This window comes from Epinephelus lanceolatus, chromosome 21, assembly GCF_041903045.1.
Source record: "Epinephelus lanceolatus isolate andai-2023 chromosome 21, ASM4190304v1, whole genome shotgun sequence".
NCBI classification, from domain to species: Eukaryota; Metazoa; Chordata; class Actinopteri; order Perciformes; family Serranidae; genus Epinephelus; species Epinephelus lanceolatus.
Window position 1 is genome coordinate 18,072,059 of NC_135754.1, and position 16,974 is coordinate 18,089,032.

General features: G+C 42.8%; 1 protein-coding gene across 2 annotated transcripts; it reads left to right on the forward strand.

The window, feature by feature from the left end:
- Positions 1–360: 360 nt before the first annotated feature.
- LOC117247660 (ubiquitin carboxyl-terminal hydrolase 31-like) lies at positions 361–16,593 on the forward strand. 2 transcript variants are annotated; one of them, XM_033612261.2, is made up of 16 exons: positions 361–1,143; positions 4,476–4,613; positions 4,844–4,932; positions 7,648–7,740; positions 8,009–8,144; positions 8,431–8,581; positions 8,770–8,950; positions 9,044–9,155; positions 9,237–9,331; positions 9,874–9,951; positions 10,098–10,227; positions 10,644–10,763; positions 10,887–11,112; positions 12,081–12,239; positions 12,331–12,486; positions 12,593–16,593. In XM_033612261.2, exons 1-16 carry the CDS (start codon positions 583–585, stop codon positions 14,098–14,100), a joined length of 3,933 nt encoding a protein of 1,310 aa, XP_033468152.1. In that variant the 5' UTR covers positions 361–582; the 3' UTR covers positions 14,101–16,593. The 2 variants fall into 2 exon arrangements, with proteins under 2 accessions (XP_033468152.1, XP_078019284.1); XM_078163158.1 differs by having other exon boundaries at positions 12,331–12,483.
- Positions 16,594–16,974: the final 381 nt, after the last annotated feature.

Sequence of the window (16,974 nt, forward strand, 5' to 3'; positions counted from 1 at the left end):
TGCGAGCACTGTGGAGGCGATTTAGGGAAGACATCCACTGGGTAAATATCACGACCCCGGTCCGTTTTCGACACCACCGTGGATCCGACGGGCAGAGGTGAAGAGATCCCCCTTTAAAGGGTGGAGCTGCGGTTTGTTTAATAAATGATGAGGGATTCCGCTCGTCACTCTCAGCCTAATTGTGAAAGGTTGATTTGATGTTTATGTGTGACACTGATCCTCAACCACAGCGCCTTGTTTTGGTGTGTGAACAATGACACAAGTGATGCTATGGTGAGATGATGTCCGCTGGCTGCTGCGGGACGACCCCGAGCGTCCACGTCTTGCGCCCTGGCAGCGGCTCTCCATGGAGGCTGTTTATGCAATCCGACGCAGTGTTGCAAGTGGGCTGAATTGATGCTACTCTCTCCATGTGATATGATCCCCAGAACTGCCAGGCCTTTGTGTTTCTGTGAAATATGCTCGGGCCTTGTGTGAAACATAAAGTGAAGGAGCTGTCACTGCGCGGGGATGCTCTGATCAAAAGGGGCCCTTTCTGGATTTAAGGCGTAAAAACGCGGAGGGAAAGCCATCACAGCGACCATGTCGAAAGTTGTGAGTAACAAGGAGAAGAAATCCTTCAGTAAAAAACTCTTCCGGAGAAGCTCTGTCCGCTCCGTTGGGAGCTTTATGAACAGAGTTCTCCGGACTCTCTCGACTCTGTCTCATTTCGGCACCGACGAGCAGGCCGCCGAGGATGAGAAGGACGACGCGACTCTGATCCCGACCACCACCGGAGGGTCAGTCCCGTCCGACGACAGCGACTGCGGGGGTTTCCCCTTCGGAGACAAGGTGCCGGGTGTCGCCGGACTCAAGAACCACGGCAACACCTGCTTCATGAACGCTATCTTGCAGTGCCTGAGCAACACGGAGCTCTTCGCAGAGTACCTGGCTTTGGAGCAGTTCAAAGGGGGAGACACGAGCAGCAGCAGCAACGACAAGGCCAAGTCCAACGGGGTGCTGGTGCAGAAGAAGGGGAGCCAGCAGCAACAGCAACAGCAGCAGCAACAGCAGGAGGCTGGGGAGGTCACTGAGCAGCTGTCCGGGCTGGTTCGGGCTCTGTGGACCTTTGAGTACACACCTCAGCACAGCAGAGACTTCAAGGTAGGATGTGCAGCATGCAGGGCTCCTAACTCTGACTTTATGAGATATCATTTATGCACATAGACCCAAATTAGACCCTAACTATAAGTAAGTTTCTAGATACCTTAAATTGATTTTAATGTACAAATTGGTGCATTAACAACAGTTAAAATTTTCTGTCAGAAGAACTTGTTTGATATTTGCCATCAGCGGCCACAGAATAAAGACCCAAATTAGATCCTAACTAGAAGAAAGTTTCCAGACCCTTCAGTGCCCCTGATGTGTTTTTATATCTACAAATGAACTTGAACAAAGGGAGATGCCAGGTGAAGATGTGATCCTCTTAAATGAACAACTTTGTTCACAGGCGTAGATTTCAGGGGGACAAAGGGGCCACGTCCCCCTATAGCTATATACAGAAAGTGTATTTGCCCCTGACGATAAAAACACGAAAGCAGCAGAGGGCTTTTGTTTCGACAAAATGAAAGATATTTACACCATAAATTCATGCACAAAAATGCAGGAAATAAGGTTTTCTGTCAGAATAACCCAGAGCTCCCAGTTTCATACGTGGCCAGACAAACGTTGAAACGAGACCCGTGATTAAAAGCTGTGTGACCAAAATTAATACCCCCCCATCTTTTTCTTCCTGTCTTTCATCTCTGTTACCTTTGTCTTCTAAGGATTATATGCGTGCAGTGAAATTAGTTGAGCTGAAATTGATTTATTTTACCTTAATCAGTAGTAATTAGTCATGACTTAAATTTGCATCAAAATCACTGTCAAACTGTTTTGTTTTTTTTTGAGTTGCTCCAGTATAACCAGACACACAAGCTACCCCTGTGTCTCTTTCACACAGAAGCACACATGTATTTTTCTGCACTTTCAAGCCGTTTTATCAAGTATTGAAAAAAACAAGGTCACAAATATGTCTTTATCAGAAAGTGTCACTTTATTTCACTTTATTCCCATTTTGGTATTCTGTCTCCCCCAGTGTTAAAACAAAACCTGCGTCCTTGACTTTGTTGATTGTTGCTGTTTGCTATCAGGAGCTTCATTTCAAGTCATTTTTTCAACTGGTCCTTGTGAGCAGAAAGTTGAATTCTAGCCTGTTTGTGCCTTCAGTGTACCATGAAGGACATTACACAAAAAGCAGGACCATGAGCGTCTAAGAAAACTATGTTGAAACATCTTTTTAAATCATCAGTGGTACGATCATTTAGAGAAAACCAAATGGTTTCTGTGCTCTGTCAAGTGCAGATGCTTTGATCCCACTGGGCAGTATATATGAAATAAATAAATATTAATTTGAGTCTATCCAGTATCACGAAATTCCCTCATCTGTCAGGATAATTGTGTACAGGGTCAGATGCAGTGGCCTTGGCTGCTTTGCTTGACAGCGAGCCTCTGGAGCAGCATCCCTCATATTGCATTAGTGTTTAGCCTCTTCTCTAATGCAAAAATGATCATTTGTTTTATGTTTTATGTATGAAAAAGCAAGGCCACAGTTCTGGTTACATTTTATGTAATATTTGTGCTTACAATCAGGCTTTTTATAGGAGAATAAATCCTATTGAAACAGGTGAAGCCAGTGTTCCCGGACTCACTCTCCATTCTTTAAATGGCTGTTTTAGCCAGTCAGCTGAGTGCTGGATCTGAGCTGTAATTAATCTCATCTTGTTTTTGGACTGTCTTCGCCACACATCAGCTTTTGTTGCAGCCTCGTCTGCTTTTTTCATGGTTTCACCTCGTAAACCTGTACCCGGGCCACTCAAAAGTCTGCCTGTCACAGCCACAAAGGGTTGTTCTTTCGCAACAAGGCTACTTTATTTCTGTCTTTGTCTGTCTGATAACCTATTTTCTGCTTTCAAAAGTCCAAAATACATAACGGAGAGGGACTCGATTGAACAGGGGCCGTACAACACATTGCTTATTCTTGACAGTGTTACTATTTCTGTCCACTTTTTTCTACCTTGGTTGCCAGCCAAAGTACAAACTGTCTGATTGGATATAGATTATTCTCTCCCGAGTGAGAGGCCTTGAATCTGTTTAACTCAGTAGGGAAATGAAGTGCAAAACCAGCCTATCAGGCACTTTATTTAAAGATTATTTTTCAGATTTAGTATCTAATTTGTGAGGAATCCTGTCAATATATTCAAAATCTAATGGTGATTCATTTTGTTAGTTTCTTCAAATGCTAATGTAGATTGTTTTGGCTGATCACATCCCAAGCTGCTGCCTCTATGATCACTTCAAAAATTTGATTTCACCCACAACCTTAAATGCAGCTAATTGAACTTTAGCAAAACATGTTATTTTTGCGGTGAGTGTACATTACAGCTCGGCATGGACATGTGACGGCTTTGTGCCTCTTACCCTCGGACCACAATCTGAGCCCTAAAACTGAGAGCACTTAAAGATCATTAGGAAGACATCCGTGATAATAACACAGGGGAATTATCCGCTGTGTCTCGGAGTCCATTTTCTCCCAGAAGCAATTGGTTTGAGGCTTATGTTGTTGTACGCCATCCAAACGCGATCTGCACAAACTCTCCATAGACAATTAGGGGATGCATTCGCCATTTGTGGAAAGCGATAGCTAATTTGACAAAGTGACGGATGGTGAAACAAATCCAACAAATGGTGGCAGTCTGTAAACAACACAAGGTAGTGGAAATCAATGAGTGATGAAATTATTAGACTTTTTTATTGATTATGATCTTTTGTATTGTTGGGATATTACATGACAGTCAGATACAGATATTTCAAACAATATTCAGTCCACATTTCACTCACAGTCACTTTAGAATTGTCTCATAATCAGGGGACTATACAAATCTCTCATCTACACATCTCTACTTAAAGACAGCCTCGGTAGCCAAGCCACAGAAGGAAGCCCAGCTCTGTGTTTGCGCCACATCTTGCACAAAACGCTGAGGCTGCACTGGTAATGCCTTCAAAATGAGAGAGAACGTCCCCCGGGACAGTCCAGGAGAGGCACACAGTGCACGGTCCCCTTGTATCTTTGACCTTGCGTGACATTTGATAGCTAGCAGAGGTGACTTCACAGCTGCCAGCATGGGAGGCCCTGTAGAGGACACACTGTTGTCATCTCCGATAGCTGATTGTCAGTGAGGTTAAGCTGTCGATTTCTAGCCTGGTGTCCTGGTTTTAAAAAGCTTCTCCGCGCCTGCGTTTCACCATCGCCCACACCTCTGTTGACCTTTTCGGATTGTGCTGATCATCATCCCGGTCCCTGAATATTTTATGATGGGGCAGTGATGTCAACAAAAAACAACATTTCTGTCTGAGGAGCAGTCCGTTTGAATTGTAATTTGTTTGTCTGGCTGCAGAATGTGGTGTCCAGGAGCGCCCTTCAGTTCAAGGGTAACTCCCAGCACGATGCCCAGGAATTCCTCCTCTGGTTGCTGGATAGAGTTCACGAAGACCTCAACCATATCGTCCACCCTGACATCAGACCCCCCAGGAAGGTAAACACATTACATGGTACTCTATATTTAGCAATACACCAGGATGCTGCGAATACCTCACAATGTTTTTACGTTCTGAGAGAATATTGCACCTTTTGTGTTTCCCAACTGATCAACAGTGTAATAAACTGAATGTTGCGATGCTATAAACTGCACCACTGGTGGCTGTTGCTGTTATGTAACATTGATAATATTTGTTTACCAAATAGTTTCTGTATTGTTTGTTCCAGCCTCCAGTAGAAGAGGAAAGTGCCCCTGAAGGATCTCCACTACCAGCACCTGGCTCTTTTGTACAGGAGTTGTTTCAGGCACAATACAGGTGAAACTTTCAGCTGCTGCTGTAGAATCTGTTTGATCCGACTGAAAATACTGATTCACTACCTGCTCACTGACATAAATATTAATCTGAAAGTCCATGAGGAACGTTTATGAATAATAAAACAAAGTCCATAACATACTGTTTCATGTGCCGGGCAGCTGTCTGGAAAATGATGACATATGCCAAACATATAACACGCAACTTTGTGAGAAAATAATCTAATCTAGAGCTTTAAAGAGCAAAACATTTTCACATTGACATGATTTCTGTGGCTGAAAGTATGTGGACATAGTAGTAGATCAAACAATGTATGGGAGATGTATAATATAAAGTATAATTTGTGAGTTTAAAGCTCAAATGCTGTAGATAAAAGCATGAAGAGTGGAAGAATTTTTAAGTGGAGTACAATGAAGATTTGAATATTTTTATTCAATTATTCGAAGTATTGAAATCTAGGGGCTTTATTTTGAAAAATCCCGCTTTCTCTGGACCCCCGGTAAACTCCTAGTACCACCTGGGAGCTTTTATTTTGAAAATCTAACAGAGTCCAGGGCCCTGGGTAAACTCCTGGTAGTACCAGGAGTTTACCCAGGGCCCTGGGTAAACTCCTGGTACCATCCTGGGGCCTTTTTTTTTTCTTTTTCTTTTTCTTTTTTCTTAAATCAAGCCTTGTCCAGGGCCCCTACTGAACTCATTTTACTATCCGGGTAGTCTCGCCACCAGACAATCAGAGATCTCCGCCTTCTGATGGTCTTGTGTGTTTAACACACCGGAGAAAACGGCTGGCAACAAAGCAACGCCTCTTGCATTTTTTAAAAGGACATGCCCTCCTGGAAATGTGCACTCCCCCTTTTCTCATCCGCAAGGAAACAAACACACAGAGAGCTTGAAAATGGATGCCGAGAGATTTAACTCCGTTTTATCAAACGTGTGCTCAGTCCACAAGATTGTGGAAATGAAGGACTTACAGTGACTTTGTTTAAGACTTTTAACACAGTCGGACTATGTTTACGAGTACAAGAATTCAGCGAGCCACCGAAGGACCGCCCTGCGGATTTACTATTGGTTCTGGGAGGGAGTTTTTTTAAACTCTGAAATTGTATTCGCCCATTTAAACACAAAATCAGGGAGAAAGACATCAGTCTTTAGTTAAACAAAGCGTCTAAAGACTGACTTGTGAGTCTACTATCCGGGGGCTTTTATTTTGAAAATCCAGCCTTGTCCAGGCCCCCCCCAGTAAACCTGGAAGTTTAGATGAGCTGTCTAAAAAAGGCAAACCATATCTCATGGCCGTCTTCAGAGAACAAAACTTGCTTGGGTGTCTTTGTGTGACCCAAGTACAGAAAAAATGAAGGGATGAGTAATAGAAAGTGTTTTTTAATCAAGTGTGTATATTGTCCTGTGTACTTCCTGTACTACAGTGGCAGTTATGTTTGAAATGATACACCAGTAATATCAAATGAAACAGTTCCCTGCATATTTTCCAGCAGCATGGGGCAAAATCAAGTGCTTCTCAGCTCAAGGACAGAGAACTTTCAAAAGAAAAGAAAAGACTGAAGCACACTGATCGATTAACAGCTTTTAATAGAGCAAACACACTAATGTTTACACACTACTGTGTCTTCATCAGAGTCAAAATACTCCCTTCATACCTGTGTTTTAAATTTAAAGCTACAGCCAGCAGCTGGTTGGCTTAGCTTAGCTTAGCTTAGCTTAGCACAATGATTGAAAGAAGGGAGAACAACTTAGCCTGGCTTTTCTAAAAGTAACAAAATCTGCCTTCCTCCACATTTAAATGTCATAAACATATTGTATATTGTTTCAATAATTTGTGTAATAAAGTGTAAAAAAGGCACACAGTGTTTCAGGGGGATTGTGTGTTGGTCTTCCTGGACTCTTGTCGTCATCTTGAGTTTGCCAGGCAGGAAAAAGTTTGGCACGTAACCCCTGTAAGACTAAAATATATTGTTTTTACACTTTGTTTTTTATACTGATGAAACAAATGATATGTTAAGGGATAATTCGTGAGCTTTAAAGTTGCTGGTAGAGAGATAAATTAACCCTTGGACAGAACCAGGCTGTTTCCCCTGTTTCCAGCCTTTTTGTTAAGCTAAGCTAACCTGCTGCCACAGTCCTGCATGGGTCTGATTTTTAAGACCTACTCCCAAACTAAAAATGGGACGTGCAATACTGCACCTGCCCCACCACCCACACATGACCAATTAGTTCCAAAACCTGACACGACCTGTCAGCACATGGAGCCTGACCTGAAATTGCAAATCTTATAGTAACTGTACGCAGCACATTTAAAGTGATCACTGTTGGACATTTTAGTCATATGAAACAAAGAAAATATATTTTTTAACAAATGCAATTCAGGTATTACAATTTACATTCATATTTTTTTGCTTATCCTCATAAATTCTCAAATTATTTTCATTTTATTTTGATATATTTATTATCTTACACCTGCCATCTGACCTTCATGCTCTTGTTTTAATCTAGAACCAAAGCCAGAAAAAAAATTAGGACAAAATACCGCCTGCAAACCTTTTTTGCTGGTCACCAGACCTGATACAGGACTTTACCTGCTGCTCTGAGTGTGGTATCAATCTTTTTATCCAGCTCTCAGCAACAAAGTGAATAAGCGTATTTCCCAAAACAGTGAACTACTCCTTTACGATGAAACACTAACATCCTCATGTCTCTCTGTAGGTCCTCCCTGACTTGCCCTCACTGCCAGAAACAGAGCAACACCTTTGATCCTTTCCTCTGCATCTCACTGCCAATCCCGGTACCTCACACACGGTAAGGTGACTCTGTATCTTGTTTATGAGTAAGACAATATCTATCAGACACACACACACACAAAAAAATCCCTCTATCCAAAAATTGCAACGAGACAAGACCCAGTCTGAACCCGGCATTAAACAGAAGTGTCAAACCCAGCCTCAACAAACACCACAAAAGATCTGACAGGAGAAAGTTAAAATTAGGAGATGCAGTCTATTTTTGAAACATCAGTCTTGCCATTGTTACGAAACAGCCAATTACCCCCAGTCCTTCTGTGTTGCAGGCCCTTGTATGTGACAGTGGTGTACCAAGGAAAGTGCTCCCACTGCATGAGAGTCGGCGTGGCGGTGCCTCTTTCTGGCACTGTGTCCAGACTGAGACAAGCTGTGGCCCAAGAGACCAAAATCCCTGCCCAACAGGTGCTGTTTTATGAGAAAATTTCCTTTTTTAAAGAACATTAATGTTTCAAATTAAGAGGATTAAAGACTGGGTGTGCTACTGAGGACACTGAATGGTGTAGGAGGGTTTTTAGTGAGCCATGAGAGAATTTAGTGGTTAAGTTTGTGTTTAATTTTGTCATCAGTGCTTTATGAATATCCCTATACATGAAGGCGTAGTGTATCTGCACCTCTTTTCTGTTAATACCTCTTCATGAAATGAATTAATCTAAACGATAACCTGCTTTTGTTCCCTGCATCCGCTCAGATCGTCCTCACTGAAATGTACTTCGATGGCTTTCATCGCTCCTTCTGTGACGACGACGACGACCTTGAGATCATTCAGGAGAGCGACTCCATCTTTGCCTTTGAGACACCTGAGCTATTCAGACCGGAGCAGATCCGCTCCAAGCGAGGCGGTACAGCATCCTGTTTGTTCCCCAGAAATGACTTTAGCTCTTTGTCTCATTACGGCCGTAGGAGTGGAGATTAGATTAGAAATGGACTAATAATGAAGGAGCTGCTGCGCACACTGACCTGCATGCTGGATTGATTTTTGTGTTACATTACATGCTTGTATCTTTACATGTTGTGTGTTTTATCACAGGGAGCCCACATGCAAATCTCAACCAGAACAATCTGAAGTATGGCACAGATAATAACAGGATATCCACACAAATACAAGAGCCGACAACCCCGCCTCTGAGTCCCAATAAGAACAGCGAACAGGCTGAGAAGATTGTCCTTTTGGTGTGTAACAGAGCTTGTGCCGGACAGCAAGGACGCAGGTATTTCAGAATATTCGTGAAGATTTGAATAATTATGCCAAAGGAATCTTAAAAATGGACACAGGCTTGTTTTTGTTTTTGTAATCCCCGCAGGTTTGGCAATCCATTTATTTTGTATTTGGAGCGCACAGTAACATGGGATGTGCTTCAGAAAGAGATCTTGGAGAAGATGCGGCATCTTCTGCGCCCTGGAGTCTTTGTGCAGGTACATACTCTGTGATTTTAATGAACTTTAAATGACCTTTATGCAATATATTTATTGTGTCTTAACCTTGATGGTCTGTAGGTGGGGCCCTTCACTTTGCGTGTGGTAGGAGTGGTTGGAATCACATATCTCTTGCCTCAGGAGGAGCAGCCGCTCTGCCATCCCTCTGTGGAGAGGTAATGACACTTACCGCCAGCAGGGGGGAGTGTTACTGCACATGAGCAGTCATTATATAAACCCTGCAGTCAGTTCAATCCACTTCAAGTTGATTGAAGAAGTACAGTATGTAGGCCGACTCTTCAGTGGTATTGATGTTAAAATACCTCCTGAGATGTATAATAGCTTGTCTGGTTTTATGGATTTTCCTCTAAGAATGTGTCGACCTCTGTGATTGTTGCATGGATTTTTAAAAATGAGGGGAATGGGGAAAAAAAGACATTTGCTTCTCTGCTGCTACATAAAAATCAAACAGAAAATAAACCCTCAAAGTCATTTAGGCCAATTGATATGTATGGCCTGGGAGTTTGAGTGCTCTGCAAAGGTATCTTAGCTGTAACTATGACTGCACTCTTCAGGACAGAGGTCTCAGATGTTGTACTGCTGGAGCCATAGCAGATTTATAATACTATAATACAGTTATAATACTGAGTATGAATCGTAGTTAAATGATCATAATGGAAAATATAATGCGCTGTTCTCTTAATCTAATTCTCAACAGGGCATTCAAGTCGTGCGGTCCTGGAGGGCCACCTCATGTCAAAATTGTTGTCGAATGGGACAAGGAGACAAAAGACTAGTAAGTTGAGATCTGAGGCAACAGTCATGCACTTTTTATCAAGCTCTGAGCAGATGTGTGATGTCTCCTTTCAACAAATACATGTCGTAAATGTCTTTTGAAGTTTCGTGTGATCCCTCTGTGACTTGTGCTGTGTTATTCCCCAGTCTGTTCAAAAGAACTGAGGATGAGTACATCCCCGATGCTGAGAGCGTGCGTCAAGTAAAGGAGCAACACCTGCAGCCTCAGACCTGCTCGCTCGCCCAGTGCTTTCAACTCTACACCAAAGAGGAGCAGGTAGGCTGAGACATGACATCACCTAAGCTGCAGTGGTGCTGAGAATGAATGAATATAAGGATTAAAGATGTGATATGTTTTATCATTTTCTGCAAACTAAGATTCACTGGCAGTCTTCTGCCTAAAACAGAGGTTTAAAAATGTTAAAAATGTTGTGTTGTTGGATTATCTTTGATGTCACTGGTCCAAGATACCAGACTTGGGGCTGGGCGGTGTGAGCAGACGGGTGACAGTTACAAACACTAGATGGCAGTGCCATTACACTTTTCCAGCATTGTTTTTTGCTATATAATGTTAAAAAATGGCATCATTTTCATACCTTTATTATACAGAAAACATATGTTAACAGGTAAAAAACAAACAAAAGCTAGAGTTAATTTACTCTTTAATTACGGTTTTCTTCACATTATTTTCAGCTTGCTCCTGATGATGCATGGCGATGTCCGCACTGTAAGCAGCTTCAGCAGGGCAGCATCAAGCTCAGCCTGTGGACCCTGCCAGACATCCTCATACTGCACTTGAAACGCTTTAGACAGGTACTCATGTAGACAGTAGAATAAATGAAGGTGCCAAAAATGTTCAGTGAGTGAGAGAGAGATTGTGAGGAATTTATAAAACAACTTGCTGTCAAGTTAAACGCCATAAATGTGTTAATACAGGATGGGGATCGACGAATGAAGATGCAGAACATGGTGAAGTTCCCGCTCACAGGCATGGACATGGCACCCCATATGGTAAAGAGAAGCCAGAGCAGCTGGAGTCTCCCCTCCCACTGGTCGCCGTGGAGACGGCCTTACGGGATGGGCCGTGACCCAGAGGATTACCTTTACGACCTGTACGCCGTGTGTAACCATCATGGGACCATGCAGGGAGGACATTACACAGGTAACCGAGCAGCACCAATTACAAACAGTGGGTGGCTGATGTCTCATCTGATTTTTTTTTAAAGGGATACTTCACTCTCCAAATGACTGTTTGTATATCAGTTACTTTCCCCGTTTTACATTGAATTAGTGAAAATAAAATTGTTTTTCTTCTTTGCCTTCACGGTGAACGAAGAATCCAAAAAACAGAGAGAATTCTTGATGAATGTGAGTAAATGGGGGCCGCGCTTAACTAGAGCAAAACTACATCAAAACATCCGTTTACAAACTCTCACACAACTCATGCAGTATAATGCAAGTCTCATTTATTCATTCTTATGCTCAGCACTTAAACAGACAGCCCTTTCTGACAGGAAACTGAACTGAAGTTACCTATACTCTCTTCAGAGCCAGACTCCATTGACAAAAGCAGCAATTTTACCTCACTGAACACAGTAGCTGCTGGTCTACCACTGGCTCGATCTGCAGTTTGCTTGTGTTATTTTGCGACTTTGGTGAACACTAACTATCCTTTAAATCACCAAAGTCACACAATAACACAAACAAACAAATTTAGGGGGTAGTAGAGCTCCTGTGTTTAGTGAGATAAAATTATTGATTTTGTCAATGGAGTCTGGTTTTGGAGAGACCATGGATAAGTTTCACTTTTAGTTCAGTTTCCCATCAGAAAGGGTTGTCTATTTGGGAAGTGTTAAGCAAACAACTAGATAAACTTGGATTATACTGCATGAGTTGTGTGAGAGTTTGTAAACAGATGCTTTGCTATAGTTTTGCTGTTGAGGTCCCCTTTGACTTCAGTACATCAAGAACTTTCTCCGATCTGGATGCTTCATTCACTGTGGAGGAGAGAAAAACAGTTTTAACGCTTGGTCAGTAATTGATATACAAAGTATAATTTGGGGGTGAAGTATTACTTTAATAAAGGCTATCCAAGATATTTCTAATATTTTATGCTCTTGTGTCTTGTAGCTCACTGTAAGAACTCCATAGATGGACAGTGGTATTGCTTCGATGATAGCGATGTTCATCCCATATCTGAAGATGACGTTTGCAAGCAGACTGGTTACATCTTGTTTTATCAAAGACGTGCCACAATTCCATCTTGGTCTGCCAACAGCTCTGTGGGAGGTAATTGTAAATGTTATTAGATTGTGTAATCTCTTGTGTATATTTTTGAATTTACTACCCACGTTCAACCACTGTCTGTTTGGGATTTTAGGATCCACCAGTTCCTCTTTGTGTGAGCACTGGATCAGTCGGCTGATGGGTAGCCGTCCACCTAGCCAAGCCTCTTCTGGTTCCTCCAGACGCACCTCGCTGGCCTCCCTCTCTGAGTCAGCTGAGTTTGCTGGTGAACGGAGTGAGGATGATGGTGGTAAAGACTCATCCAAATACACTCAATTTCTGTTTTCAACTCAAAAGTGACAAATGTGGGTATTCTTAAAGAGTCTTATATTGATGTGTATCTTCCTACCATGCAGGCTTATCGAGCCGGCCAGCAGTAAGGGGCATGCAAAGACAGACGTACTCCTCAAGATCTTCCATCGCCAGCCCGCTGGTGCTCAGTGAAAATGGCACCAAACCATCCTGGTCCCACTCTGCTAAGCTACAACTCCGTTCCAACTCTCCCTCCCGCTTCTCCCTGGAATCCCACTCCTCTTCCCCGACACTGGAGAGAATTGGGGAGGTGGTTGATACCAAGCTGTCGACCTCCTGCTTCCCTGGGTCACCTAAGACAGACAAAGTGTCTGGGGGCAAGTCAGCCCTTGCAGCTTTGGATAGCAATCCAGGCAGTAAGAGGCTAATAGAGCAGGTTCACTCCAAGGCTGTGGCTCAGGCAGAGCAGAAGACCTCCACCCTGGCTGCGGACAACAACAATGTCGTCGCTGCTTCCGAACAGGTGAGTCCTCGACATGGGGCAGCTGCGAAGGAGGCGAAACAAAGAAATGGGTCTGCAGAGAGCATTGGTGTTAAAAGGACCACAGCGAGTCCCAAGAAGCGTCCCGCCACCTCCTCGACGTCATCCAGCTCCCTGTCTCCTGCGTCCCCAGCCGTTGACAAGTTACCATCTCGAGGTCAGACGAAGGGCACAGCATCGGTATCAACCCCAAAGGACAAAAGCGAAGGACCACCTAAAACTAGCAAGGCAGGTTCCTCGAGAACAGCAACCCCCTCCAAGAAAGGGTCATCCCAAACCCCGGAGGTGTTATATCCTGACTCTGCCCAACAGAGGAAGAGTGGTTCTCCTGGGTCACAAAGCTCCCACCCTCAAAGGAGGACATCACCCAGAGGGGGAGGCGAGAAAAGCTCAGCCTCAGGAAGGACTAAAGCAGCAGACAGGAGCACTAGCCGTGATTCCTCACGGACTAACTCGGTCTCGGAGAAGAAGGTTAACCACAGCGGTCCTCCCTCAAGGTCGGGTGCTGCTAGCAGAGCGGAGGGCAGGCCGGGCCGTACTGCGGAAAACAGGGCGCCGGGCCGGAGCTCAAGCAGTAGCTCCTCCATGGCTAGTCTTCGATCGTCAAGTGTAGGTGTTTCCTCTGCGAGTGCAGCCCCCCCCTCGAGGGCGCCTCGAAGGAACAGTAAGACAGAGGACAAAGGTTTGTCCTTCTTTAAAACAGCTCTGAGGCCCAAAGAGACCCGTAAATCAGCCGATGGTGGGAAGGCAGGGGTGGGAGATGCTAAAGCAAGCTCAGAGGAGGGTGGTGGGGATGCAGCTAGAGAGGGAAACCCCAAGAAAGCCCAGAATGTGGCCTCAGAGGCCCAGACTAATGTGACCACAGCCAAAGACAAGGAATCATCCAAGGTGTCCACTGCAGCTAAGCATTCACTGCTGCCCTCCACAAAGTCGAAGCTCTCTGGAGCAGAAACGACCACCCAATCCTCTGCCAATGCAAAAGAACCTTCGAAGAAAGAGCCTGCTAAAAAGACAATGCAGTCCAGGAAGATCCCCATCAACTCTACACAAACTAGCCAGAGGGCCAAGTGACATTATTTCAAAGGCCTGATAACAATCTCTCTAGTGCAGCTCTGAGGTGTCTTTTTTTAACCATCCAAACCAGACCCAGCGTCTGACAAACATCTTTAAAGCACCTGTAGCTTCTTCAGTGGTTACTGAATACCAGCTGCCATACCGGACACTTCCTGTCCACATTGTTAAATAGTTATTTAGGAATGGATTTTAACGAAGCACTTTGTATGGATTGCATTGATTTTGAGAAATATTATACTGTATTGTAAATAAGCATGGACTGCACATGTATTGAAATTATTGCCTTGTTCTGTCTGTAGCATAGCTGGGAGAAGTCCATCTTCGGTAGGAGGTGAAAATAAAAGTGACTTTGCACAAGATGGAAAGCGGATATAATGGTGGCAAGCAACTTTTGCGATACATTAAGCACGGACTCCTCAGTCACCAAAGGAAGTTTACCGGCAATTTTTAACGTGCTGATGCAGTGAAACACTGAATTATTTCCAAAAATCTTTATGTACAGCTCTCCGTCAGTATCGAGAGCCATATGTCGACAAACATCAGTGCCTCAGATAATCAAAATATTTAATCTAAATTGTATAACTGCAGGTGTTGGTAAATTTATAATTCAATTTTAATATTTATTAAGCACTGAAAAATGTTATTTCAAGTCAAACACAATTAAGCCTATTTAACCTGAACCGCTGTTTACATACGCTCCTTGATGTAGTAATTGTGCAACAGCCTTTAAGACGTATTTTTGTGCAGCCAGAATGGAGACAGTCGTCGAGAGGCCCCGCTGGGTGCAAAAGCGCAGGAATGCAGCATGTGTCGTTGGTGTTAAATGTCTGAGACGTCGGTTTGTAATGGTTCTTAAATGTTTGTGTTTTTATTTACCAGTGAATAACCTGTTACCCCTCAGACAAACCTCCCGTCCGTCACCACCTCTGCCCTCCAGCTGCTGATACCCACACTTAACTGCGTTCCTGTTCCTCATGGGGATCAGCCTCTTCAGACTGCCAGACATCTCCAAACATTCCTCTCAGATGAACACAGGGTTAATGTAAAAAGCCACCACGCACACACACACACTCAAAGACAGCTGGGATGCCTTCTTTGAAAAAATATGTACATAGAGCATTATGGTATGTTTGAGTCATCTTCTGTCTTCACGTGCGACATCACAGCTTGTGCACATCTTTAGCTTGCATCACAGAGTAGGTCAGAGCCGAACGCACTGACACAGGCCTGAGAAAAAGAGATCACCGCTCATGAAGTATACGACAGTTGTTGCATGACGAATTGCTTATGCATGCACTTAACTATGCAAGCAGATTCTTGCTAATGCCCACACTGAGTATGTAGACGTGCTACTCTTGGAAGTGTATATATTTCTAACTGTATATTTTTCCAAATGCCAGCATCAGAGAGCATGTTAAGGCATCCTTTATCGAAGCTTTGTTTGCACATTTTCTTCAAAGTAATATACATTTTGTATGAATGATAAGTATTGCTCATTCACTCCTCTCAAAGTAAATCAACTCACTTGCAAAGGAACGTTTTCTGTATTCATTTGTCTCACGTTTTTCTCTCACAATTTCCGACCTTTAACGACTTTTAGAGTTTTTATACAGCAACAGAACATTGCTGCAGTTTACAAGTTGTGGTGTAACGTTCATTTATCGTGTTATTTTGGACATTAGAGCTAAGAAATTCAAATTGCACTGGTCCAAAGACAGTGTTTTATACTAATGACAGGCTTGTTGTCTGCTTCTAAATATTTACATTTTGACAGGTTAGGATCATGAAAGACAAAATGTTGAACCACTCTGTCTTATGTTTTTGTCTTAAGATCCAAAAAAGTAACAATGTGCAATATCTACTCTCATATTTTATATTGTTTTTAATTAAATTCTTGTATGATCAAACCTCAAGCCTGTCCCAAAATATGTCAGATAAACGGCCCATTTTCCACTGTGAAATCTGCCCTGGAAGGCATCATTACATGATTTTGTAACAGGAGTCCCACCCAAATGCAAATGTAGTAATGACAGTTGTAATTATATACATCAGAGTTATAGATTTACTGAATGTCAGAGTTGAAGTGAAGGAGGAGCGTTCATCAGTAACCCACAAACCACATAGGATTTAACTTCCTGGCGTATGATGCAGAATAAGATATGTTATTTTTAGTGCCTGGTGGCTACAGTGTGCTGATACTGTGCTCTTACATCCAACACATGCAGTATATAAACTGACATATGTTTGTCATATCAACAATAAGTGAAACTTTGTGTGTTGATAAAATGAAAGTAACAAAATGATGTGAGGAATTTATTTTCACAGATGCATGGGAATTATGAGACTTTTTTATTTTTTGGGTTTCTGTGATATGATTTAATGTTTGTTATGTACTGTGTTCATCTTTTGACGGGGGAGGGTCGCTGTGTGTGTTGGCATTGATTTCACAATGCAAGACAAACAAAATAAAATTATGTCATTCAGGAGAAGTGGGACTACGTCATTGTTTTGCAAGTCATGAATAAGTGTCAAGTCTTTGCAGTCAAGACCCGAGTCAAGTCCAAAGCCCTTAACTTTGAGTTACAAGTCCGAAACAAGTCATAATGCACTCTCTGTGTAATACCATTTTTCACACTGAAAAATAATATATTACATCTGAACACACTGACTAAGCATTAGCTTGCTAACTACATTAATATTAGCCTTGGCTTATCATTCTTTGTGCAACTTCTAATGTTAAACAAAGCCGAAGGTTGTTGTGTCCCCTTCTGTAAGTTTCAACCCGTAAGTTTTGAATACTGCAAATGTTGACCACCACATACAATTTTTGTACACTAACAAAATTATCTTTGGTGCCATTTTTTTCCCCAA